At 56.9% G+C, this 25498-nt stretch overlaps 1 protein-coding gene across 4 annotated transcripts in view; it reads right to left on the bottom strand.

Moving 5' to 3' along the window:
- Positions 1–760: 760 nt before the first annotated feature.
- Positions 761–25498, bottom strand: part of CD82 (CD82 molecule) — a 51974-nt gene continuing 27236 nt past the window's right edge. For all 4 annotated transcript variants that reach the window (XM_037069049.1, XM_037069048.1, XM_037069050.1 and 1 more), the window contains 8 exons: positions 25121–25203; positions 20105–20177; positions 15176–15300; positions 14967–15041; positions 6048–6149; positions 3335–3541; positions 2939–3022; positions 761–1690 (listed from right to left, as the gene is read on the bottom strand). In XM_037069049.1, the coding sequence (XP_036924944.1) occupies positions 1613–1690; positions 2939–3022; positions 3335–3541; positions 6048–6149; positions 14967–15041; positions 15176–15300; positions 20105–20177; positions 25121–25183 (807 nt within the window). In that variant the 5' untranslated portion in view covers positions 25184–25203 and the 3' untranslated portion in view covers positions 761–1612. The remainder of the gene's footprint in view (positions 1691–2938; positions 3023–3334; positions 3542–6047; positions 6150–14966; positions 15042–15175; positions 15301–20104; positions 20178–25120; positions 25204–25498) is intronic.

Raw genomic sequence — 25498 nt, 5'->3', positions numbered from 1 at the left:
GCCCCTGGAGAAACCGGAACAGCTCTGGGCTCCTGGGCTCCTGGGCTGGGGCAGCAGCGCCACCTGGGGGATTCTTCAGGAACACCTCCCTTCCGTAGTCCTCCCTGCCGTGCTGCTGTAGGGAGGCAAGTCCCAATGTCCCACCCTTCCTCCTCCTCCAGGGCCTCAAGAAGTCAGACAGGAGGACACTGGGGAGAGGGAGGAAAAGTGCCTCCTAGATCAGGCTTCTCCACCGCCTTCCACTCATAAAGCAGCTGCAAAGCCAGAGAACCTCCCCTGGGCTTCCTCGGCTGGGCATGGGGTGTGCTGGGCTCACCCTCTGTGACCAGTAAGAGCTTCCTTTAAAGTCTCACGCTGCATCTTTGAAGTCCCTGAATTCTGCACACCTTACTCCATCACATTTCTTTAATATGAAAGTGATTCTTTCCTTTGTTGAAAACAGATGCTCTAGAAAGAATCCAGTCTTGCCCGAGACTTCACTGTGCACCTGTCTGTACCTGGGGCTCAGGAGCAGGAACCTAGACATACAATCTATTCTTGTTTCAATATACAAACCAAACCCCAGCCAGTCGGCAGCCAGGCAGGCAGACCAGAATGGGGTGTCACACACCCCTCAGGCACCAGGCTGGAAAGGGTCCCTGCCCTTGGGGACAGCCGTGAGGTGCCTCCCACTCTTCCCTGTGGACCCAGCCATTCCACTCGACCTCGCTCTCCCCTCTGGTCCTCCTGCAGTTCAAGAAGCAGCATCCCCAAGTCAGGCTAGGTTGTTACAAATCCTGTTTAATAGTCAGTTTTCAAATCTTGAGTATGCTTTACAGAGCTGTGTGCGGAGCCCCTTCCCACTCCCCTACAAAGCGCAGCCTCACCCGCCCACTCCCTGGGAGGCAGAGGACAAGGGAGAGCACCCTTCCCGCTTCCCTGGACAGTAAGAGGATGCAGGGCCAGCTCTGTGCCACACCCCGAGGATGCACCCTGATTCCCCAAGAAGCCCAGGGCTGGGCCAGACCCCGTTCGGCCGAGCTCAAACGGGTCTTGCTCCCAGGGCATGGCCCTGGCGGATCTGAGCTGCCTGGCTGGGGCCAGGCCAGGCCTGGGGAAGAGGTGCTGCCCCTAACATAAGGTAAAGCCCACCCTCTCCCACAGCCTTTCATGGAAACGTGAAAGCCAAAGGTCTAAGCATCATAGTGGAAAAAAAGTTGACCCACGCAGTGGGCAGTCCCCTGACAGCCCAGGGTACCTTATCTACATAGCCCCCCATTTTAATATACTTTCCCCCACACAATATATACATCCCCAAAGGCAGGTAGAGACCCAGCCCACCTGTGCAGACATGCTGCAGGGGGTGTGTTCTCTGAGCTGCTCAGAGAACTCCAGTGGGCAGTGAGCGGAGGAGCCACAGAACAGCCAGGCTCAAGGCTGGAGGCGAAAGGCAGGGAGTAGGGTCCAGGCCCCAGAAGGCCCCTCATTTCCAGCCAGCACAGGATGGACAAGGGGCCTTGGCAGTGAGTTGAAGGCAGGCCTGGAGGAGGGAGCCAGGGAGACGCCAAGCTCGCTCTCCCAGGAAGAGCCCTGAGGTTGGCGGACAGGCAGGGAGGTGGGGACAGCAGCTGCCTCAGTACTTGGGGACCTTGCTGTAGTCTTCGGAATGGATGTGCCGGCACAAGCAGATGGACAGGAACATCCCCAGGAGCTGTTGAGGGAGAGGGCGAAAGTCAGAGGGCGTAGGGCTGCCCACTCTCCCAGAGGCCCCAGATCCACTCCCTGCTGTCCAGCTCAGCACAGAGGGGCCAGGAGGAGCCTTGGCCACAAGCTCCCCCCACCAGTCTGTGATTCGGGCGGTGGGGGGCCAGAGACTGCTGTGCTCAGGCCAGCCTTGCCACCAAGTGACAGGGTCCAGAATTTGGGGTGTTCCAGAAGAGGATAATAGGCCTGGCTGGGGGAAGGGACACATGGAGCAGGCCCTTGGAGAGTTATTTTGCCAGCCAGCTTCATCCCTGATATGAGAAAAATGGTTATTTTGTATATCAATAACAGCACACTAGTCTTCCAGCCAGAATGGAGCCAGAAGGCATGCATAACTTGGACCCATCATGTAACTGGGAGGCAGATCGCCTTGGTTGCAGCATCTGTGTGAGAGCTTGGAGTGGTTCACTCCACGCCCGGGGCCATGCCCACTGGACTTACTATGGCAGCCCAGAAAGGCAGAAAATTCGAGAGTGCTGGCAGGTGTAGCCGACTGTGGGAGGAGTCGGAAATGGGGTCTCGGAGGAGGCTCCAGGCTGGGATTTAAACTAAAGGCAGGCCACCAGGAGGGACAGGGAACAGTGCGAGACCATGCAGGAAGGAACGGGGCAAAAGGACTCCCGCTGGTGGGCCACGAGGAGGTGCCACGGGGTTCTGGATTAAGAATTGGAGATGGCCCGGTGACACAGCTGATGCTGTGGGGGACCATGGGAGACCTGCCCAGCCAAGCACGGATGACTGAGAGAAACCAGGAGGAGTGAGCCGTGGACTTCTGTTCTTTTCCTTCTGGAGGACGACACTTCTGATTGGCGTGTTCTGGGACTGGCCTGACTGGCAAAGTCAGGAAGTAAGGGCTGTGTGTGTTTGTGGGTGTTTTAAGGGACTTTGGGTTTTTAACGGCAACATTCTGCCACCCTAAACCTGTATAACTTTTGAATAAAAAGTTATTTTCCTTTTTACCAAACTTTGGCCTGAGAGCTGCCATTCCTAAGGGTGGCGGGCAAAGAACCCACAGTGACAGAAGGACCCCAGGGGAGGGGGCTTGTTTCAGTGACAGTGTGTGGGCCCCCCCCACCCCCATGGGTTCCACTTGGTAACAATGGGGCCTCCAGAAGCTGATGGGCCTCTGCCAGGACACCCACAGCGCAGGGACAGCCCGGGAGGACAGAGAGGGCTACGGAGAGGGGACCCAGACCTCGATGACGGCGATGCCCACACACATGCCCAGGATGATGCCCAGGTTGTCCTGCAGCCACTTCTGCACCTTCTGCATGCAGCCCTGCGAGGGGAGAATGCAGCCGAGTCAGCCCGAGTCCTGTCCCCTCCCCGGCCCTCAGCAGGCAGAGCCACCAGGAGGGGCCACCCCCCACCCAGAAGGCTCTGTGTAAACAGAGTTTCTTCAGTAGACAAATTAATGAATATGTAACAGAGGTTGAAATGGTGAGGGAACAAGTGGATCAAAAGAAAGAAGACCAGGCAAAAAAGGAAGGACAGATGGAGCGGGAGCCCAGGGGAGCTGGGGTGGCCAGGGCACCTGAACCCACGGGGGCCCCCCCGAGCCCAGCCCCTGGCCCCACAGCCCCCTACATACATCCTGATACACAGGCCAGTGGTCGGGATCGTTGCCACTCTGGGTCGTGTTGCTGCTGGGATGCTCACAGAAGCCCTTCCTCACGAGGTGGCTGCTGCTGTTGTCGTCCTGGACCTCACAGGAGCAGGGGTAGGTGACGGTGGTGCGATTCATGAGCTCCATGTTTTCCGTCCAGTTGTAGGGGCTGGCCCAGCCACAGCACTTGCCCTGGGCCAAGAGGGGACAGGCTGCTCGGGCCCGTGCCCATGCAGGCGGGCTGCCCCTCCTGGCAGAGGTGGGGCCTCCACGGAAAGAGGCTCAGATCTGCCACTTGCAGGCCTCCCCAGCCCCAGCCACACGGCCAGGATCCGAGTTTAGGTCTCACTGTGGCTTCCGTGAGCCACAAAGGGTTTAAAGTGGCTTGTAGGAAATATATACCACAAACTACTAAACAGTCAGAAGGAAACATCAGGACCAGCAAAAATATAAAGCATAACAGGAGGGAAGTTTAAGTTGAAAGGCAGAACACAAGTTGAAAGGGGACAAACTGGAGGGGAAATAACTCTGGTTAAGAGCATGGGGTCTGGAGTCAGGATACTGGGTTCAAATCCCAGCTCTGCCACCTACCAGCTGCTCAGCTTTGGTCAAAGTACTGACCTCAGTTTCCTTATCTGCAAAATGGGGTAACAAGGTTTCTGTCTCCCAGGGCTGTTACAAGGGCCGAAGGGATCGGGCAGGTGGAACACCTAGCCCAGGTCTGGAGAGCGCCGTAATTGCTCAGGAAAGGCTGGTTCCCCTTCCAGGGGCTGGGAGTGCACCGAAGCTTCGATTTGTCCCTGAGCTTTCTGGCTACTCGAATGACAAAGGAGACATAGTTCATTCCACCGTGGGAGAAGAGGAAATGCTCTTGTTCTAAAAGGGAAGACTTTCTGGGCTCTGTGTGCTAAAAGGGGCCTCCAGGGACTCAGGAAGGGGACGCCGAGAGGCTTCGATCACATCTGGGCTGGAGTTCCCACAGGATTGGGATCTCAGGGGCTGGGGCTGGGCCGGGGCTGGAAACAGCCTGGCTAGGCAGAGCAGAGTGGGGCAAGGTTCCTTTCAAACCCTGCCCCTGCCCCATGTGTAGGCAAGCTGCTGCCCCTCTCTGAGCTCATTTCCTCATCTGGAGAATGGATGGCAGTAACCGGGACACCAGGATCCCTGGGAGGACTGAATGAGCTGTAAGGGAAAGCTGCACACCACCGTCCCCAGTGCAGGGTAGGTTCCCCTACCTGCTCCCTATCCATCTCCCTGAGGAGTCTCGGACAAGCAGCCCGGTGGCCAGCAGGGGGCGTGCCAAGCACGCTCAGCGTTGTCAGGCTCCAGGTTGTATTTTTTATGTAGCAGTTGCCTGGCTGCCTCCTCTCCCAAAGAGAGATTGGCACAGCGGAGCCACACCAACCAGGGCTACAGTCCGCTTTCCTAACCATGACCCCAAGCAGTGTCTGACAGGTATTAGAACCGTCTAGAGGACTTGCTGGCTGCAGGAATCCCCCAAGCAGCCCACTACCTCCATGGTGGGGTGCTCATCTCCCAAGGGACCCGCTTCCCCCCAGGGCCCCTTGAAAGGCGGCACTTGCTCATTCTGGGGCATTGACTCCCTCAAATCTTAGCAAAGTGTCTCAGCTTTTGTGGGTCAAACCTGAGGCTTGATGAGAACACCTTCCTGTGCGCTGAGCCCTCTGGCCTGCACAGGCCCTCCTGCCTGGCCTCACCTGGTCCTCACGAAAAATCTGTGAGGCACGTAGGCCAGAAAACATCACCCTCCCCTTCTCCCAGCCCAGAAAACAGGTGTGCTGGTGCCTCCTGGACAAAGTCCCCCTTCAGTCTCCAGCCAGGGCCAGCAGGTCCTAAGTGACTCATACCTAGTGTCCCCACTGGAGGAGGCTGCAGCCCAGAGGAGGTGGGTCCTGGCCAAGGACACACAGCACCTGGGGCCATGAACAAGGGGGCAGCTGGGACCGGCTCACTGATGCCGATTTGTGTGTGTGGTGACTGGGTCACCACCAAGGCAGGCTGGGAACCCCGCAGACGGTCATGCATTCACTCAGCCAGTTTGTCGTTCAGTTACTCTGCCAGTCCTTCATCCTCCCAGTCATCCAGTCCATATGCCAGTCTGTCGTTCGGTCATCCACTCTGTCAGCCAGTCAGCCATCTCTGGGCCCCACACTCTAACTGAGGTGGAGCACGGACACGCTAAAGTGCACAAACCCGGCTGGCCGAGTCTGTACCTCCGTGCCGGCAGGACCAGCGCCTGGACCGGGTTTGAACGGAACATTCCTCCCAAGGAGGACAAACCCCAAGGAGGTTTCCACGGGCTCCTCCCTAGAGGTAGTCTCCACCCACACCTGGCACCCAGTTTATTAACCTACAGGGCAGAGCTGCCAACACTCGCCCACCTGGCTTGAGACCAAAGGGCTGAGAGCTGCAACGCCCCCACCCCCGCCCCCCGGGGTCATTGATAGAAGCACTGTGAGCCAGGACACAGCCTTGAAGGCCCTGAGAAGCAGCTGTGGTGGTGGCTGAGGTGTCAGGATGGGGAGGGCGCCTCAGGGCCCCCGTGCTCCTCAGATACATACTCACACACAAGCTCGCGAACACACCCTGTCAGGCGCATACAGGCATATGGACTCCGTCCCTGACGCACAGAGGCAAACAGGTCCAGACCTCACGCTACCCCACCCCCACCCCTTACCTGAGCCTGCACGTAGTCCCAGCCCTGCTGCAGCCTGTCCTCCTCGCCGTCCTTGTAGTCCTGGATGAGCTTGGTCACGATGCCACCCACCTCTTCCTTCACCTGCAGAGAGGAGAGCAAGAATCAAGGTCAGATTCTTGAAACCCATACCCCACCAGTGGTCATATCCACTCAAACTGCCCCTCCCCACCCCAAAGCCCCAGCCTGGGGACATGCTCACAGTGTGAGAGCATTTCATTGTCCACCCCAGCCGCTCTCCTGACACTGCCTACTGGTCACCATGCAGAGCCCAGTGCAGCCAGGGCCAACCACTCCCAGCCCACAGTCTGTTCAGCACTCAGCAGCCACGTGACCCTTTAAATGTGAACCCTCCATGCCATGGCTGAAAGCCTTCCAGTGGCTTGCTGTGCTCTCAGGAAGAGTGCCAACACCCTCTCAGTGGCTCATGGTGCTCGTCCCAGATCTCGCTTCTTCTATTCTTGCTTCCTCTGCTTCTGTTACACGGGTCTCCGTGCTGTCTCTGTGCTAGGCTCACTCCTGCCTCAGGGCCTTTGCACTTGCTGTTTCTTCTGCCTGGAATCTCTTCCCCCCAAATCAACATAACTTGCCCCTTTACTTCCTTCAGGCCCCTGCTCAAATGCCACGTCCACAGCAAGGCCTTCCTGACCCTCCCTTCAGAATACCATCCCTCCCCTTTCCCTCCCCAACCCCTCCCAGGCCCTCCTTATCCTGCAAAGAATATCCTGCATTTTTTTTCTTTCTTTTTACCCCCCTCACCTCAGGACATGTTTATTGACTTCAGAGAGAGGGGAAAGGAGGGAGAAAAACATCGATGTGAGAGAGACATTGATCGGTTGCCTCTCAAACAGGCCCTGACCAAGGACCAGCTATGTGTTCTGCCCTGGAATTGAACCTGCAACCTTTTGGTTTATGGGAAGACGCTCCAACCAACAGAGCCACACAGGCCAGGGCAAGTGCTTTCTTCATGGATGGTCATTGCGTGCTCATTTGTTTCCAGGATTGGGCAGGTGTGCAGTGTCCATGGTCAGGAATGTGCATCACCACGCACCCTCCAAGTTAACCCTCACGCCTGCCCCTGGGCCCACAGAGTCCACATCCTGACCGTGACGCTCGCCACTGTGCTCAGGCTTTCAGAGGCCCTCCCTGAGGAAGACAGACACACCCTGCTTTTCACTAACCCCACAGAGAAAACTCTGACTTACAAATTTACAAATAAGGCAGACAAGGGGTGCAGGGATCAAAAGGACTCCAGCACTGAGGGCCTTTCTCTGGGGCCCTGAACACAGGAGCTCGCAGCAGCAGCCTTTCAGGAACTCGTCAGCCACGCAAAGGGAGGCAAACCCAAACCAGCCTGGAGAGCGGAGGACAGGGCCTCTGGTCCAGGTGGGCGGGGCCCAAAGCCAGCCCTGGCCTGGCCCCACCTGGCCTCTCCCGTGAACTTTGCCCAAGGCCCTTCTCCACACACACACACACACACACACACACACACACACGCACGTACCTGTTGCTCGTGGAACCCACAGTGAGGGGCCTGAGAGGGCAGGGCACTGAGGGGATGGCCGCACACCTGGCCCTCAGTTTCTGAGAAAAAGGGATTAGGGAGAGGGGACAGGCGCTTCCAGGCAGGGGCTTTCAGAGGCTGGTTCAGAACCCTGCATGAGGGACTTCCGCCAGGTCCCCTCAGGCAGCCCCGAATGCTGGGTTCAGAGCAACCACTTCCTCCAGATGGACCTGAGGCCGTGGCTCCCGGCCCCTTCCACCAGGAACCTGGGGAAACTGGCCCCCAGGACCTCCCTCTGCCCTTTCTTCCTGATAGAACTCTTCACATGTTGCTTTTGTTTACTTACTCAGAGCTCTCTACAATTTACAAAGCTTTCCTGACAGTAACTAATCACAGCAATAGGACTGGCTAACATTTATCAAATGCTTGTTCTGCACCGGTGCTATGCTAAGTATTTTAATGTCACCTCACTTTAATCCTCAGAGCAGACCTGTGGTCTAGGTACTGACCTCGTTCCCTCATTTTAGAGGTGTAGAAAACAAGGCTCAGAGAGGTTCATTAACTTGCTCAAGGTCACACAGCCCAAAAGTAGAAAAGCTAAGGTTTGGACTCAAGCCCGTCTGATTCTACCCATTTTTACCCATTCAGCTCTACTGCATTTTAACCACATGGCTACACCTTGAAGTAGGTCAGAGCACTTTCAAGAGGAGCCCAGAGAAACCAAGTGGTTTGCCCAATTCACACGGCTGGGGCTGCCTGCCTGCAGATCTTGGCTCTTTGTGCCCCAACCATCCCCACCTCTGCCCCAATGATTTCTGAGGCAAGAAAAGAAGGGGGTTCCCCAGAAATATTTGCTTGGAAAACCAGCCTTCCCACATCCTCCTCACTGGCCTTCCCCTCCGACCGGGCTCTATTTACACCCCAGTGTGGTTGCCACAGCAGCCCCAACTTCTCTGTTTCAGGCCCTCCTGAAATAAGAAGGGGTGGAAGCTGTGCTTTCCACTGAGACCAGGTGGTTTCCATGGGAACGCCAGCTCGTCCTCCAGCCCTGAATGTGGCTGAGGGCCACATCTGAGCCGCAGGGACCAGGGCTGCAGGGGCTGGTTCAGATTGGAGCTGACGTCTTGGGATCCCAATGCCACGTGGATGTCGCCCTGACAACCAGGCTGTTCCTGAGACCTAGTGAGACAGTGCTCACAATCTCGCCTTGTCCCTGCAGGGGCTGCTCCGTGGTTTCTGACCAACCTGCACCTGTTCTCCCTTCTTCCTGAAATAACAGTTCCTTTCCTCGGGGGTCAGCACCCTCAACCCACCCATGTGGCTGGAAGTCCTGCCCGCATCTCCCTTCCTCAGGGCCCAAGACAGGTAAAGGCCCAGGATGCCACTTGAATGCTTTCATATCCTAAGAACAGCAAGGGGGTTAAGGGTGAGTCCTTGTCCCAGGGTCACATTCATGGGTCCTGGGCCCTCTCTTTCTGCTAATCTGATGGGCCAGACAGCACTGGCCAGGTTGGAGGAGGGCCTGGACTGCTGGTGACCACCTTGGGCTCCACTGGGGACAGCCCACCTGAGAGGGAGTCACAGAGGAGAGCAGGCTGAGGATGGAGAGGGGATGGAGTCTTGCTGACTGCCTGCGAGCACCTGCACCCAGCTGGGCCTGCAGGCCCAGCTGTTTACAGTGGGATCGCCAGTGCAGGCAGTCGAGGGCCCTGCCCAGGGAGAGCTGCGCAGTCTGCAGCCCAGGGCGAGATGAAAGCGCAGGGCCCTTGTTCAAAAATTACTGAGAATTTCAAAACAGCAGCAGCAGAGCATCACCTTCGCCAAGCACTTAGCGGGACCCCTACACTTAGGCTACACACCTAAGAAGCCAGCCCTGGCCCTGCCCAACACCATCCTCCCGTTTCCCAGAAGAGAAAACAGAGGCCACCCAGAGTCAGAACAACTTCACAAGATCACACAGCTAGCAGGAGGCAGAGATGACTATAAACTGACATGTGCAGCTCCAGGACCCCGTGACCTTAACCTCAACAAGCCGCTCACTATATCCACCGGCCGGGGGACTCCACCGCCCCCCAGGGCAACTGCCTCCACCTTTCCCTGCCAGTCTGTGCTTTTATTTCACCTTGAAGTGTGACTTTTCACAGAGAGGTTGAATATAAAAATCTAAATATAAGAATCCTTCTCACACTTTTCCAGGCTCTGCTTAAATGCTCCCTTTGAGGGGGAACTCAGTACCTCACACAGCAGCCCACTACAGGGCGGGGCCTGCTGGCACCTGCTCTTCGTTTTCAGTGAAGCCCCAGTGGTTTCCGCCATTAGTGTGAGTTCTCACCCCCACGCCACCCCCAGTCCCAGCTGGGGCCAGACAGCACTGGCCAGGTCGCTGTCTCCCAGGTCAAATGGCTCAGATGTCTGTGACCGACCATGTCTCCCTTTATGCTCCCCTTTCCGGGGGAAGTCTCTAGGCCCCTTTTGCCACCCGCTGAGATTGTGTCCAGACTTCTCTCCACCCTCTTTCCTCTCCTTGGAATGAGGTGCCCCAGATGCAATGTAATGGGCCACATCTCCCTGTCTTCTCCCTGGCGGTTCCCACGGCCATGTTGCCAATGCTCTGAGGCTTCCCCCGGCATCCTGATAGGAAACGAGGACCCTTAGCAGTGGTGAGTGTGGCGGGGGGTGGCAGGTTTACTCTCAGTGACTGCCTGAGTCTTTCCTGAAAGTCCGCTGTAACCCAGGCAACCAGACACCCCAGGTGCAGCAGGAGGCCACGTCATGTCCTCCCGTGACTGCCCCCCACCCCCGTGTCACCTGGTAAGCTCCTGAGGGTGGGGCCGTCCTGGCACCCAGTGGGCACTCACAAGCCTTTGTCCCATTTTTTTCCACGATCCCTTTCCAGAAGGACAGGCTGGACGCAGCCTTCTGTCTTCCCAATGGGCAAGAGAAAGGCCACCTCCCCCTGTCCTGACTCTAGCTGCCTTCAAGCCAGGGCCTCAGGAAGTTTTCCTCTCCGTGAGCAGAGACACCTCACAGACCTGTATTGTCCTCAAGGAACCTGTTTTACTACCTGTATCTTAGGACGCCTGCGCAGTGCCTATTTTGGCTTTCTCAGGTGGGAGAGGGAAGGAGGAAGGAGTCAGAGCTGCCCTGACCCCCCTCTCTGTGGGGCACACAGACACTGTCATCCCCAGCTCCCACCCAGGCTGTGCAAGCCCACTTCCCTCCAAGCTCTTAGCCTCCTTCTGCTGAGTGCCTGACACAACCTCTTGGAGCCGCAGCAGCCCCACCTGTGCAGGTTGTTGGGGTGGGGGGTGGGTAGCAGAATGGACTGCACAAGTGCAGCAAGCCCTGGGCCCAGCACATCGTAGGAAGCACAGTCAGTCCACTTCCTTCCTCCTGACCTGCTCCTACCCTCCCCTGCCTGCAGAGAACAAGTCAGAAGCCCAGACTGGCAGAACTCAGAATGGCCCAGGAGGTCCACTGAGACTCAGAGGCTGGATAACTTGTCCCGGGACACAAAGCAATCAGTGGCAGAGCCCACCCTAGAACACAGTGCCCCTGAGTCCCAGGTCAGCCCTTTGCCCACCAAACGAAAGCCGGATAAACAGGTGAGGAAGAAGCCAGAGGACCTCAGCTTCACACTTTCTGGTTCCCACGGCCCTCGCTAACCCTGACATGGATCCTGACAACAGCGGCAATAGCTGCCATGTACTGGGCCCTCGCTGGGCATTAACGAGGTCAATAACGGCAACAATAACAATAACCCTTGCACAGATGCCAGCAAACATCTGCTCCGGGCCCGCACCACTGCTGTGCCCTTCCCACAGGTCGGTGCCTTCACCCTCGCCGCCGTGGCGCTAGGGGTGCCTGGGGGCCATGTGCTCCTGCACCAAGAAATGTCCCAGTTTTACAAAGGGATCAGGGCCTGTGTCACAGCCCCGCGTCTCTCCCACTCACATTCCAGAGGGACACCTGAACGCAGGACGCAAGGGCACAAATAGCCTCACTCCCGTTCAGGTCCATTTTGCCACCAAATGAGTTATAAATGGTTTTGTTTTGTTTTGTTTTGTTTTGCTTTGGCAGGAGGCATGTCAAAGTGGTTTTGGGTTTCCGAATTGAAGACAAAGAACAGTGGGCCTGTGTGATCACTGCAGTTGGCACATGAGGCCCGGAGAGGGTGGGCGACTTGCCAAGGGTCTCAGTGCAGGGGTTCCAACACGGGCACTCTGATTTCGGAGCCCCAGCCCTGACCACCACTCTGCATTTTATAAACACATGGCAGTCGGCATTCCTGGGTCAGGGTAGGGTTCAGGCAGGTTTATTCTCCTCCATTTGTAATCCAGGAGCCCACAGCAGCCAGCGGCAGAGGCCACACGCCTGGCCCAAGGACCCAGTCCTCCCCACTTCCCCCCACCCCCACCCCACTGCTGCCTTGGAAACAGCAGCTGCTGAAAATGTGGGGCAGGGAAGACAGGTGACAGCCTGGAAACCATTTCAAAGGGAGCCCAGGGCTCTGTCCCTCCCACCTGCCCAGGAGGCCTGGAAGAGGCCAGAGAGATGGGCCCACTGCCTTGCAAAGGGCCCTCCTTTCCCTTCAGGCTCATCCACGCCCCGCCTCCCCAGCTGGGCCTCATCTGCAGGAATAAACACCATCAAGGGCATGTTTAGTCTCCCACTGGGATTCACAATGCGCCGAGAAAGAAAAAATAAATCATTCATTCCAACTTGGGCGATAGGGTGGCGCCAGAATTTCCACAGAAAAGCCAGAAAACTTTCCTCTGCCTTCCAGAAGAGGAGGTGGGCCAAGGCGAGGGGGCCTGGGACAGGGGAGAGTGAGGGCCCGGGCCTGGGCTGGTGAGCGAGGCACAGAAGGGCACAGGGGTACAAGGGACAGAGTCTAGACTGGAGTCAGGAGAGGTGACCCTCGCACAAGCCCTGCTCCAGACCTGAGGGAGACCTCCGTGTGGCTTTGGTCGTCAGCCGAGCAGAGAGTGTACCATTCCGGGGAGGCGGCATGGTGAAAAGGAAGACGGAGGGAGCAGGATGGACAACGCCACCCTGACACCTCCGCCCTGTGTGTGACTGCGGCCGAAAGCCACTTCCCTTTTCTGGGCCTCAATTTCTTACGGTGGAAAATGCCCATAAAAGCAAAACGGGTCAAGTCCCGACATCAACTGCTGGCATGTCCACGGATGGGCACCGTCTTTGTTCCTCCGAGACGGGGAAACATGCAGAGGCGGCGAGGTGGACTGCCTGCGCCCCCTGCGGAGCTGGCCAGCGCTCAGTCACAGCAGCCGGCTCACTGGAGCCCAGTTTCCATCCACCCCGATTAGAATGTACAGCTGGCTGGGTCCCTGAAGCCCCAGGCGCTTGTCCCACAACCCTTTCTCTGGAAAAGGAGTTTCCCTGCCCAAAGCACCTTCTCCCTGTGCCGTAGCCAAGTAAGCTTCCTTTCATCTGCTGAAACTGTATTTCCCCCTTTGCCTTGGCTGCCAGGAAGTTCAGATTCAAGTTAGCCCTCAGCTACATGAGCATCTTGTCTCGTGGCTTCAGGAACAATGGTCTTCCTCTCTCTCGGTGTGCATTCTGATCTCTCCCTTTGATTTTAGCCACCCTGTGCCTACATCGGAAGTCAGGTCCAACTCTCCTGGGAGATAGGCTGGATGTGGATTGCAAATAAGCATAGCAGATTCAGGTAGGGGCCACAGTGAAAATTTCACCAGCATGAGCTCAAAAGCCAGGCTGCTGGGGCTCGCATCTCAGCTCTGCCATTTACTGGCTGTGTGACCTCTGGCTGAGTTGCTCAACCTCTCTGTGCCTCAGCGTCCACATCTGAAAATGCAGTGCTCACATCCATGACCTGAGAATTTCTATGAATCCAAATACTCAATCAGCATGTGCACAACATTTAGTTCCAGACTGGTTCTAAGTGCTATTTGCTGAGGGTGTAATGTTATCTCAGCTTCCTTCGCAGAGGGATCTGAGGCAACGTGACCTTCACGTGGTAAATGCAGGAGCCCCACCCCCAGCTGCCGGCTCTGCCACCTGCTCAGTGGACAAGAACTGTAGCACTGGAGGAGGGCAGGCCCCAGGCTCAGCTGGGCCACAGGTGAACACCCACTGGAGTCATGTGCCTGAGCTCTCCCCCGGCCTGCCGTTGACCTGCTGGGTGCCCTCCCCCCTCACCCGTAGGACTGGGATTCTCACATATCTTGGGAGAGCGTGGTGAGCATCGACAAAAGAATGAATGTAAAGCGGCCAGTACTGTACCCAGCCTATGATGTGTGCTGAACCGATACAGGGATGGTAGAGGGTATAGTTATTACTATTATTGATGCTGTTTTGCTATTAATCCCTCTGAGCATCTGTTTGGCTGTCTGACAACATAATGCTTACCATACAGAGCTGTTGTGAGCATGAGACGATGTGTATAAAGTTTCTAGAAGAGTTCTGTGCACATAGTTGATGTTCCATAAATACCTGTGATCATCACAATGGACTGGCTCACCCAGTGGCCATTCCTGGCTCCTTGTGCGTCTGCCTTCAGAGTGTAAAAGCTAGATACTTTCTCGGCCACCAATAAAGCCAGGGGTATCTTTGTAACCCAACCTGGGGGACTTTTGTAGGGGGCTTACTCTTCTGATAAAAGAAATGGCCATGGCTGGCACTGCCCCATTCCCCTTCTTCTGGCCACGGCAGCACAAGATGGTGCTATGGCAGCCACTTTGGGACCATGAGGTGAGAGGTATAAATGTAGAGAAACCATTATGATGAGGATGCTGGAGAGACAGCCAGAACCAGGGTCTCTGAGCTTCCAAACTTGACTTCTGATTGTGCTCACACATGTCCTTAGATTTTAAGCCAGAGTAAGTCTAATGTTCTTTTCCTCAAAGCTGAGCACCTTCGCTGTGACACGGAACTAATGTTCTTACTGACAGTTTCTTCCCGGGGCCTCACCTGTGGGTGCCTGGCATGGGTGGAATACTTGCCCAGGTGCCTCAACAATAACAAGAACAGCAAAGATTTACTGAGTTCTTACCATGCCAAGCACTGTGCTGTGTTTCACTAACATAATCTCACTGAACCCTAGCAGCTACCCAAAGGGTTCAATGTCATTCCTGTCCCCAGTTCACAGAGGGTGAAACAGGCAGAGAGAGGCAAGCAACTTGCACACAACAGCCACACGGCAAGTGGGGTGGAGTGGCATCCAGGCCCCAGAGAGACTCTGCCCACGGATACTGCCTTCCCTTCTACCAGCCCCCCATTTAACCACAGAGAGGTGTCCTGCACCTACTGGGTCTGTCTGTGACAACTGAGGCTTCTTGTCTATCCCCCACCCCCAGACCAGTCCCCGACATGGCCGGTCCAATGCAGGTTAGGGACGGGGAGGGGGCGCTTACCTTGCCCATGTTGAAATAGAAGAGGACACCAGCAGCCACCTGGGTGATGAGGATCAGGAGGAGGAAGACAAAGTACTGGAAACACAGAGCAGGCAGAGTCAGCTGGGAGACCCCCACCAGGTCCCCACTCCCCTCAGGGACTCCCAACCCAGTCTGGGCCAGGGCAGGGCTCGGGGGCCTAGGCAGGCAGTGGTGAAGGGCCGACTCACCAGCCCCAGCAGGCAGCGGACCTCGTTCACGGCGCCGATGCAGCCCAGGAAGCCCATGAGCATGGTGAGGGCCCCCACGCCGATGAAGACGTAGGCCCCCACGTTGAACAAGCTGGAGGAGGTCTCTGGGGGAGGGAAAGAAGGGTGTTCAGCCCAGCCTGGCTGACTCCCACTCATGAAGTACAAAACCAGGGGCAGGACTGCTCCTAAATGTCCTCCTTGGAGTTGGGGTGTTGGGTCAGCGCCCCCCACCCCTCGGCAAGGAACCTGCTTCTCACCTTCTTTGGAAGCTGCCTGGATGTGCCCCCCTCAGTCTATGCTAGACCTCGTTCCTGCCTTACTCGATCTCCTCGGCACTGACCGGGATCAGGAAGACTACGTTGTGCTAGCTTATCCAGCTCATGGCTGTAGCCCTACCAGAAAGTGAGTGCCCTGCCGAACCCCCAGCCCCCACCTCGCAGTGTCTGGCACAGCAAAATGATGTATGAACAGCTGCTGAGTTAACGAGCCACAGGTCTGCCTCCCTCCTTGTCCACAGGATCAACGCCAGCCGCTCTTGCCCACGCAATGCGCCTCAGGGGCTTCCCACACTGTCTCCGACTCTGACGTAACTCGCGGAGTTACAGCCATTTCACAGATGGGAAAACTGAAGCTCAGAGAGGTGCAGCGCACAGGCCAGAGCTAGAACTGGGAAATATGCAGGCCTCCAATGCCACGCTCTTTCCTCTAATGCCAGGGCCACGTCCTGGCCTGGGGCTACCAGGTGCCAGACACTGTGGCAGCTGCTGGGGATACAGAAGTCAGACTGATGAGGTCCCCACACCAAGGAGTTGGCATCATGTGGGGTGGGGACGAAAACTAAACTGTACAACCTCCTGGTTGCGTAAAGGGCCGTGAAGGTGTTGAAGCCGGCTCCCGTAGAGAGCTGTCAGAGCAGGGAGTGGGCTGGGGTGTTGGGAAGGCTGGTCTGGGCAGGTGACATTTGAGCTGAGGTGAGAAAGGAAAGGCCAGTAGGGTGAAGACCTGAGGGAAAAGCATTCCAGGCTGTGGGAAAAGCAGGTGCAAAGACCTAAGGAAGAAGTAGGCTTGATGTCTGTGAAGAATGGAGAGAATGAACAGACCAGTGTGACCGAGTAGTATGACAGGTGATGCGCTAGAGGCACAGAGGAGGGGCCTAATGGCAGAAGACCCTCTGCAGGGCCCACCCGGTGGGGGCGGATTGGAGGCTCTGTCAGGGCACTTGGCCAGCCATTCTCCAGAAGCCCAACAGAACACACAGGGCAGAGCTCAGACCCAACTCCAACCTGTTGGCCTGGGCACACTCTACGCCGAGGCTGAGACACACCAGGATGGCCAGGGCTGGGGGCTGCGGGCTCACACTGTGACAGCCCCGCACTCCTGGGAGGCAGCCTGGGAGGGAGGCCCTCAGAGGCTGGAGAACAGCCTGGAGCACACCAACGATGAGGGCAGCTTCTTGGGGATGCATATTCTTGGGCCCATCACGAGGAAACCACCCAGAACCTTCATTTTCAGTGTGTTTCTGCAGTGACTTGGGTGCAGTCACGGCACGGCTGGCAGAAATGACTGTTAGTAGGAAGTGACCACCTGCTGCCTGGGGGGCCTGGGAGAGGCCACTGAGGGGGCGTTAGGACCCTTAAAGTCTAACTACAAAGCTAGAGTGTGGGTGGAGCAGGGCCTGACCCAGCTCCACTTTCTGGTGGCAGACAGAATGTTCTGGAGCTCAGGAAGAGCCCTGGCCCACCCACCACTCTCAGGGTGCCAGGGTAGGGCTGCCTCCGCCCTGCTCCTCACAGCAGCCCCTGGGGAATCAGAGCAGAGCCCCGCTGTGTGAGGGTGGGGCTTCCTTTTTATTCCAGGCCCTCGCTGCCCTGGCTCTCAGCAATCCGTATGGGCAGCAGGAGCAGCCCCATTTTACTTTCCCTGAACTTCCTGGGTTTGAGTTCTGACAGCCCTCCCGGGACCTACAGCTGCAACAAAGGGGCTGGCACTGCCTGGAAACCTGCAGCATGCCAGCCCCGGCCAGGCCCTTGACCCAGACCATCCCACGGCAGCCCCAAGGGTGGGGATTCACCCCCGATTTGTCTGTAGGGGCCCTGAGGCCGCCGAGGTGGCCAGCAGGCAAGGCCCAGGGCTGAAACCCCAGCCCCTTCCCCTGGGAGGCTAGCCAAGCTGTGGGGGCTGGTCTTTCAGAACATTTTGTAGACACCAGGCCCTGTCCTTGGCCAGGGTCTCAGGCCAGCCCCAGTCTGAGCAACTGACTTAGGAAGGGACCTGAGGACATTCCAGGGTGACCTGTCTACTATGCAGCAGAAACATCACAATCCTGTTGGGTCAAGCAGGCCCTAGTGAGGGGAGGGAGTGGCCCAAAGCGAAAGGGACTGTGGACCATGATGTGTGAGTACTGCTCCCAGCTCTGCTGCTGGCAGTTCCTGAGCCGGGCAGGCCCTTCCCCAGCCTCTGTTTCTTTCTCCGTGAAAAGGAACAAAGTCTTACTTCTTAAAGATATCATAAGGATTAGATGGTATTATCAATGTTACTATTTAACAATTTTAATAATTATAATATAAACATCATTATTTAACAATCACTATGTCGGGTTTACTATTCACTAAGAGTTGTTCTAAACTCTTTTTAGATAATAACTCATTTAATTGCTCACAGTAACCTTACGAGGCACATTCTTTCATTGCCACTTTGCAGACAGAGAGGTGCAGAGAGGTAAAGGAGCTGGCAGGGGTCACGGAGCTGCTAGGCTGCAGAGCCAGGATTCGAACCACGAGAGTCTGTACCCAGCATCTGCACTCTGAGCCGCTGTGCTGCATCTGCTCGTCCTGTGAACTCGTGGTGCGCCACAGAACCCTGCAGCCCCACCCCCTGGTTCACATCCCAGCTCTCCACCTGCTGGCTGTGTGTCCTCTGATGAGCTACTTCCCCTTCCTGTGATTCAGTTTCCTCCGCTGTAAAACATGGAGCCCTGGTCGGTGTGGCTGTATCGGTTGGAGCATTCTCCTGGAAACCGACAGGTCATGGTTTGGATGCCCAGTCAGGGCATGTGCCTGTGTTGCAGGTTCAGTCCCAGTTAGGGCACTTGAGAGAAGCAACCCATTGGTGTTTCTCTCTCATATCGATATTTCTCTCCCTCTCTCTGAAATCAATAAACATGCCCTTGGGTGAGGATTAAAAAAAGGATAGTATTGCAGCAAGGATTCAATTAGGTTAAGAGCAGAGCTGTGTCATGCAGCCTGGCACACAGTAGGTCAGGAGCCCTGGGTTCTCAGACCTGACCCTTACTTGCAAAGTGACTCTCAGCAAGTCTTTTTTTCCTTGCCAAGCCTCAGTTTACCCAACGGTAAAATGACTGGGCTAGGAGATCAGCTTGGTGTTTGAGCTCTGGCTGCCTGGGAAACACCTGGGGAGCTTTGTAAAAACCACGGTGCTCCAGGCCCCAGCCCACAGCGAGGGTCAGATCCCCTGGGGTGGGGCCAGGCCCTGCGTTGTTAAAAACACCAGGGTGTATGGGGGGGGGGTGCCCTCTGAGGTCTGGCCAGCTCAAGAGTCTCGGACCTGAACTCGGGGAGACCGGAGGAGGCACAAGGAGTAGCAGGCAGTCCCTGGAGCCCTGGGGCGGGGTGCAGAGGGCAGAAACGCAGCGGGCGGGCTGGGCCTCAGGACTTTGCTTGGTGGCACAGTGCCCACTGGCTGTGGGCCATGGCCCGGGGGGTGGGGAGCCTGGGCCTAGTTGGGGCCACGGGTAGATGGGGCGAGTGTGGGCGCCTGGTAGAGATAGGAAACCGAGACCCTGGCCCCAGAATGGGGGTGCATCTGCTATCCCCCAGGAGGAGGAAAGGCCAACAGCCCCAGGCCAAGTCTGATGTATGTGGGGGGTGAATCATCCTTCCTTCCCTTACCCTCTGAGGGGAGAAGACCTAGCCCCCTGGGACCACAGTGACAGGTGTGACCCCACTGTAGCCAGCTCTGTTTTATTCAAATCAAGCAGCTGTCATGGGCCCGAGTCCACACCCGCTACCTCCGGCAGCTGCTGGAAGGGGAACTGAGCCAAGGGTGACACACTCACTGATGGGAGTGGCATCGCCATGCTGCTTGAGGCCATGTGCTAGGCCTCCTCCCACCAGAGGGCATCCATGAGAGGTCAGTGCAGCAAGCCTGGTAGGCTTCCTGGAGGAGACTGTGAGTAGACTCAGAACAGCCCTTATCATCTTGGGCTTCTTTCCCCCTGATTCCAAATAGCGAGAGAAGGGGCTTCCATGTTGTGGCTCTCTCACCATGGGCAGCATTTAGGACCAAAGCTCTCACACCTATCACTCAGAAGCCGTGTGAACTTGAGCAAGGAGCAGAAGTCCTTTGGACCTCATTTCTTCTTTGTAAGGCAGGACCAGAACAGTTCCTACCTTGTAGAGCTATTGTGGGATTAAGACAACCGACATACGCACACTGCTTAGCCCTGTGACTGCGAACAACAGAAGTTGTGTCTGGTGATTTCCTCCTCAGTGCATATGCCCAACACCCCCAGGCAGTGCCAGGCACACAGTAGGCACTTCACCAACCCCCAGCAGTCTGTCACTCCTGGCTCTTTCCTACATCTCTCTCAACTGGGAAAGGGCGGGACTGCTGCCCACATTTTGCTGAACAGGCCAATGGAGAATGTAAGAGGCTTTCCCAAGGTCGGGCTGAGGGAAGGGGCCAGGATGGGAGAACAAGCCTCCCTACCCCCCAGGGCTCTTCAGACAGCAGATGCTTTGTTTCAGGAGGGAGAGAAAATTCATTCCAGAACCCCCTGCAGAGGTCACCCTCAGGACCCGGGCAGGGCCCTGGAACCAGCTGGGAGAGTGACCGGCAGCACTGCGGCTGCAGCACTTGTCGGGGCAGGGGAAGCAGAGGGCTCCTTACGCAGGACAAAGATGAAACTGCTCTTGTCAGCCAGGATCCACACCCCGAAGCCCAGGATCACGCCGCCCAGGATCTAGGAGGAGAACGGGGCAGTCAGCGGGGGCACTGAGAACGGGGGGTGGGGGGTTAGGAAAAAGCCCTGCCCAGTTGTACCTATAACCTAGGTCAGAGGGGTACAGGGGAGCTACTTCCATCCTTGCCCAATCCAGGGATGTCAAAGTGGCCTCACGCCCCGAACTCCAATTTCCAGGACACCCCAGCAATCCAGGCAGCAGGACCACCATAGAGAGCCCCAGTCTCCCTGCCCTGTGACCTTGTGTGGTCAGGAGGCTCTGCGGGGCACAGCCTCCCACCAGGGGTTCCCTGTACTCATCTCCTGGTCCTTTCCTGTGCTCAGGGCTCATTCCCTCCATTCCAGCCCAGCCTAGGGGCTGAGAGTGTCCCAAATAAGGCAGGCTCTGAGAAGTATTCCTGTGAACTTGAACATCAAAACCCAACTTATCCTTCAGAGCTTGGCTCCAAGGCCACCTTCCCCTGGAGCATTCCTGACTCTCCCAGGCAAATTAAGGGGCCTCTCCTCCATGGCCGCCACTGTGAAACCCTTCTTAACAGGCATTCCACTGGGGTTAACTACCAGGTGTGGCTGCCATAGGCCCAGAGCCAGGGTTAGGCTCTGGTTAGGCTCCCGGAGAGCAGGGCAAGGTCGCATACAGCATGTATCCAGCACCAGGGGCTGAGGGCTTGGGAAATAAATGAGTTCACGAACTTAACTGTAAATGCAGGAGTAGAAAGGTGAAGGAGTAGGGGGTGGCTGCCATAGGCCCAGACCCAGGCATTCCCTGCCTCTTCCCTTCCCCCTGCCCTGGCCCAGGGCAGCCCACAGCCTGAACCCACCTTCCCAGATGGAACCCCAGCCTTGATCCACCACCCCACCAAAGCAGCTAAGGTGGGGCAACAAAACTACAGGTTCCACTCGGTGGCAGGTGCTGTGTCACCCCACACAGCTGGCCTTTGCCTGGGGCCTAACCCACCTTGAGGGTCCTGGTGAGTCACTGCCCACCTTTACCACCAGCCTCAGGCTCCCTCCTTAGCCATCATCCCATAGCATCAGGCGCAAGACCAGCAGCTGCCGGGAAAGCCCTCAGCCTGGGGTCCGGCCCAGGGTCTTGAGCGCTGGCTCTACCTCATCAAGACCAGAGCTGGGACCCTGAGGGAGGGGAGCAGCACATTTCCTTCAGGCCTTAAAAAATTAAGGGGGCACCAAAGACTCAGTAACCAAGACAAATAACAGCTTACAGCAATTGTTTTTTAAAAATTAGTGGGAAAAAAATCCAGAATGGACAAAATATTTTAAACTTCTACATAAAAACAGGCTCAGTACTACTGATTTTTCCTTTGACAAGCAGCGGATGCCCCATGGGGCACAGATGGGGCTGTTTGGGGCCTTGCAGAGAGCGTCTCACTGGTCTCACCCTGGCCCAGGCCCTTGAAGACGACGGCAGGTGACGACCATGGATGTGGATCTGAAGGCACGAAGGCACGAGGACCACCCCCCTTCGTCCCCAGCCTTCCAGCAGCTCACTCGTCTACCCTATCTTTTTGGTGGACGGACCCTGTTATTGTCCTCCTTTGTGCCTCCTACCCCTGGGGAAACGGAGGCCCTGACCTTGCTCAAGGTCACACAATTCATCCACCAGGAGCTCAAAGCCAGGTCTGACTATTAAGCTGGGTCAGAGGGTGGTACCTCAGCTGCAGGGATACTGGGGGTCTGCCTTGGGTTTTAGCCTTAGAAAGCCAGTCTCGGGGGAGAGGAAGGCTATTGAGACCCTGGGGAGGGGGAGGGTGTACCCCCATGTGGGGGTGCCTCAGACTGCACAGCTTGCTGGGAGGAAGGGGAGCTTTATAGGACCTGGCAGTTAGGTTCCCAAAGACTCCGGAATCCTGGCCCATCCCACCCCAAACATCACAGCGCAGTGGGCCAAGCGGTCAGGCCCACAGTCTGGCCCTGTTACCACAGACCCACTCACCTATCAGCACTCACAGAGCAGGGCCCGGCCAGGCAGGCAGGGGTGGGGAGGACTGTCCTTCCAGGGTGAGGGAATGGGACTCAGGGCAGAAAATCCCCTCTGGGCAGATATAATCCCAAATAGAGTAAAATTCCCAGACTGCTGGGCTAAGCTCCTCGGCTGGCCTGCAGAAACCCAGAGGTAAGTCCCCATCTGGCCCTGTCAGTTTCCCTGCAAGCCTGCTGCCCGCAGCCCGGCAGTCAGGTGTGGCTGGGTCGGCCATCAAGTCCTGAGACAGCCAGGACGGGGAGGCTGGGCCCCGTGGCCGACTAGAATGGGGGAGACACCATCTTGTTCACAGAGTCTTACTTCTCTGTGAACAAGACTGGGGCTCTGGACACACGTCACATTAACCACCCCTGCCCTGCCAGGATCTGCCCCCAGGTCTCAGCCAGGAGCTGGGACCCTGACAGCCAGCCTTAGTCCCCCCAGAACAGTGGCTCCAGCAGCCTCAGAGCTCCTCTGTGAGTGAGAATAGCTAATGAGGCAACTTGGTGAGGAGTCTGGGGTCAGGAGGGTGCGCAGACAAAAACGTGGACATGTACACGTGTGCATGTGTGAGCACACTCGGCAGACAGAGTGATTTTTCCAAACCACGAGCCCGATCACATAAGCACTTCCCACTGTGGCAATAGCTCAGAGTCGCTCTCGGAAGCCTAAGCCCCAACAGGCGCACTCTGCCCCTCCCCCAAGGGACCGATGTTCTGCTGCTCAGACCCCCTTCTCCCCAGACACGGGGAACTCCAGGAAGCCTCTGCTGACCACCCTGACAAACTGAAGTGCCTTATTATCTGCTGTGCTAGGGGCCACGTCCTTCGTTCCCAGCACCTACCCCAACTGAGATTTTATCACCCATTTGAGTAGTTGATCAGAGGCCATCACCGCCCAGACGTGAGCCCCAGGAGTGCAGAAACCACAGTCTTCAGCCAGTTAGTGTGTGCCTGGCACCGCCAGGGGCTCTGAACACACAGAGGTGTCAAACAGACGTTCGGTGGATGAGTGAACAGCAAACACACACTGTCACCTCTAACTCTCCTTCCCCTGTCGCCCTCCTGTAATAAAAGCTTCTCGCCCCCACTACACACTCCCCCCCTCCCAAGGGGCCATTTGGAGCCCCAGCACACAGGGAGCTAACACCTGACTCCCACCAGCCTCCCCCTGGAGCAGCTGGCAGAAGCCAGGCCCCCGAGACCAGCCCCCGGAGCTCTGGCCCGAGAGAAGCTTTTCCAGTCTCTGGGCAGCCCCGTAGCACAGGAGAGGACACCTCAGCCAAAACCATTAACTCTGCTCCCTCTCTCCAGGAAGTCTCTGCCCCCCTCCCTCCCACTGCATGGGCGCAGAGGGGTGCCTACAGCTCCGAACCCTCAGCCCTGGCACCAGCAGGCTATGGCCAGACCCCTCTCTCGTCTCTAGAGCCCCGAGGGGTGGAGCCGAAGCTACACCCCCTCACCCCTGTTCCCCGCTGGCCCTTGTAGCGGGCCTCAGCCTGGGATCCTACTGCCTGCCAGGGAAAGCTTGGCTCTGGCTGCTTGGGCAGCTGCTTTGCAGTGACCCGGGCCAACCAGGAGGGACCCGAGCGCCAAGCTGGGGAAGCCCAGGTGCCCAGGCCCTGCCCGGGGTGGCATCCAGGCCTGGCTGCCATCAGTGGAGGGCAGAGCTGCAGTGGGGCCTCAGCATGGTCCTCGAGGAGGGAGGTGGGGCTGGAGGCAGGGCAGGCAGGAGCCGAGCAGATGGCACCAGGGTTGTCTGTGTGCGTGCACGTACGTACAGGTGTGTGCTCCCATGTGCCAGCAACTCACTTGTAAGTATCCATATGTTGGGTTATAGTTATGAGAAGGAATTGGGATGATCCTTTAGTTTCTAAACTTTCCATAATCCTATATAACTTGTAAGACAATTTTTTTCCACAAGCAATTCATGTTGAGTGTAGAAAATTTGAAAAATGAAGAGGCATAAAGAACAAACCCCAAGTTTCCTGGAAGCCTGACATTAGCGTTCAGAGGTACTGTTTTTCTCTTAAAAATATTCACGTATGTGTACAATGTCTAAAAGTAAAACTGGATCCTAATAAACATCTTACTGTAGAACCCAATTTTTTAACAGCACAGGGTGAGCCAACATGGAGAAGCCTCAGCCCCAACTTCGCTCTGGGGCTGCAAAGGCCCCCGTCGGCTGCTCTCACCCCACCCCTTCACACACACACTCTCACACGTTCTCGTGCGCACATTCCCACACACACCGACACCACTACTCGTGCACACCCCCCACCCCATCATCCTGGCAGCTCCAGAGCAGGAGTCGGGCGGTGCCAGGCCAACGAGGGGAATCAAGGCCCCATGAAAAGCAGCTCCAGATGTGCGTGGAGCTTACATCTGGGCGTCCCCTGGCTCGAGGACCTGATGACGCCTGCCAGGGAGGGTCTGGGGAAGGAAACTGTGTCTCCACTCTGGCCCAGAGCCCAGCCTTCTCATGCCCATCCTCTGGGGGGCTCGGGACACACTCTCCGCCATGGAGGTGGGAGTGAGGGGGCACATTTGAGACCAGAATGGTAATAGGGAGGTTCTCAGAGGGGCAGAGGAAGGTTGGGGGGCAGGATAGGGCAAAAAGACCCCAGAGACTCCCAGTCAACAATTCCCGGATGGCAAGACTTGAGGAGATGCCCCGAGTGCTTTCCTTCCCCCGCACCTGGCTCCCTGGACAGCTGGCCTCAGTGCCCCAGGAGAGGGGGAGGCTGGGCCAGGGTCCAGTGCTCCGCCAGGGAGCCGGCCGGAGCGCCAGCAATCTCTTCGCCAGCCTGACCAGGTTCCACTGGAATGGCCTGCCTTCAGCCCCTACCACCCACACCCCACCTCCATCCCCAGGCCTGGCTTCTCCGGAGGGTCTCAGGCTGGCATGCCTGAGGGACCAGAGTCTCTATTAGTGGCAGTCAGGTGGCACTGGCCATACTTACAAAGAAGAGCAAGTTGAAGAGGAAGAGAAAGTACTTGGTGACTTTGACGCAGGCAGACCCCATTCTGCCGGCCCTGGAGCTCCCTGTGGAGAGAGAAGGCAGGTAGGTCAAGGTCAGTGCAAGGTGGGACTGGGCAAGGTGGGACTGGAGAGAGAACCAAGTCCATGGGCACCCACCATCTGCTGGCCCCAAATCCTCCTAGCTCACCCTAAGAACCCCGAAGGTAGGTACTAGTATGAAGTCCTGCTTGACAGCACCCTGAGGCCCAGAGAAGTTAGATGACTGGCCCAAAGCCACACAGCTAGGAAGTGGTCCTGTGAGTACTCTGGGCCGCTTGATGCTTGGCAGTTAGGGCCTGGGCCAGCCACTCTACGGGGG

Source organism: Sturnira hondurensis, unplaced genomic scaffold (genome assembly GCF_014824575.4).
Source record: "Sturnira hondurensis isolate 20B ecotype Veracruz unplaced genomic scaffold, ASM1482457v3 Scaffold0018399, whole genome shotgun sequence".
NCBI classification, from domain to species: domain Eukaryota; kingdom Metazoa; phylum Chordata; class Mammalia; order Chiroptera; family Phyllostomidae; genus Sturnira; species Sturnira hondurensis.
This window is presented reverse-complemented; position numbering and strand designations above follow the sequence as displayed.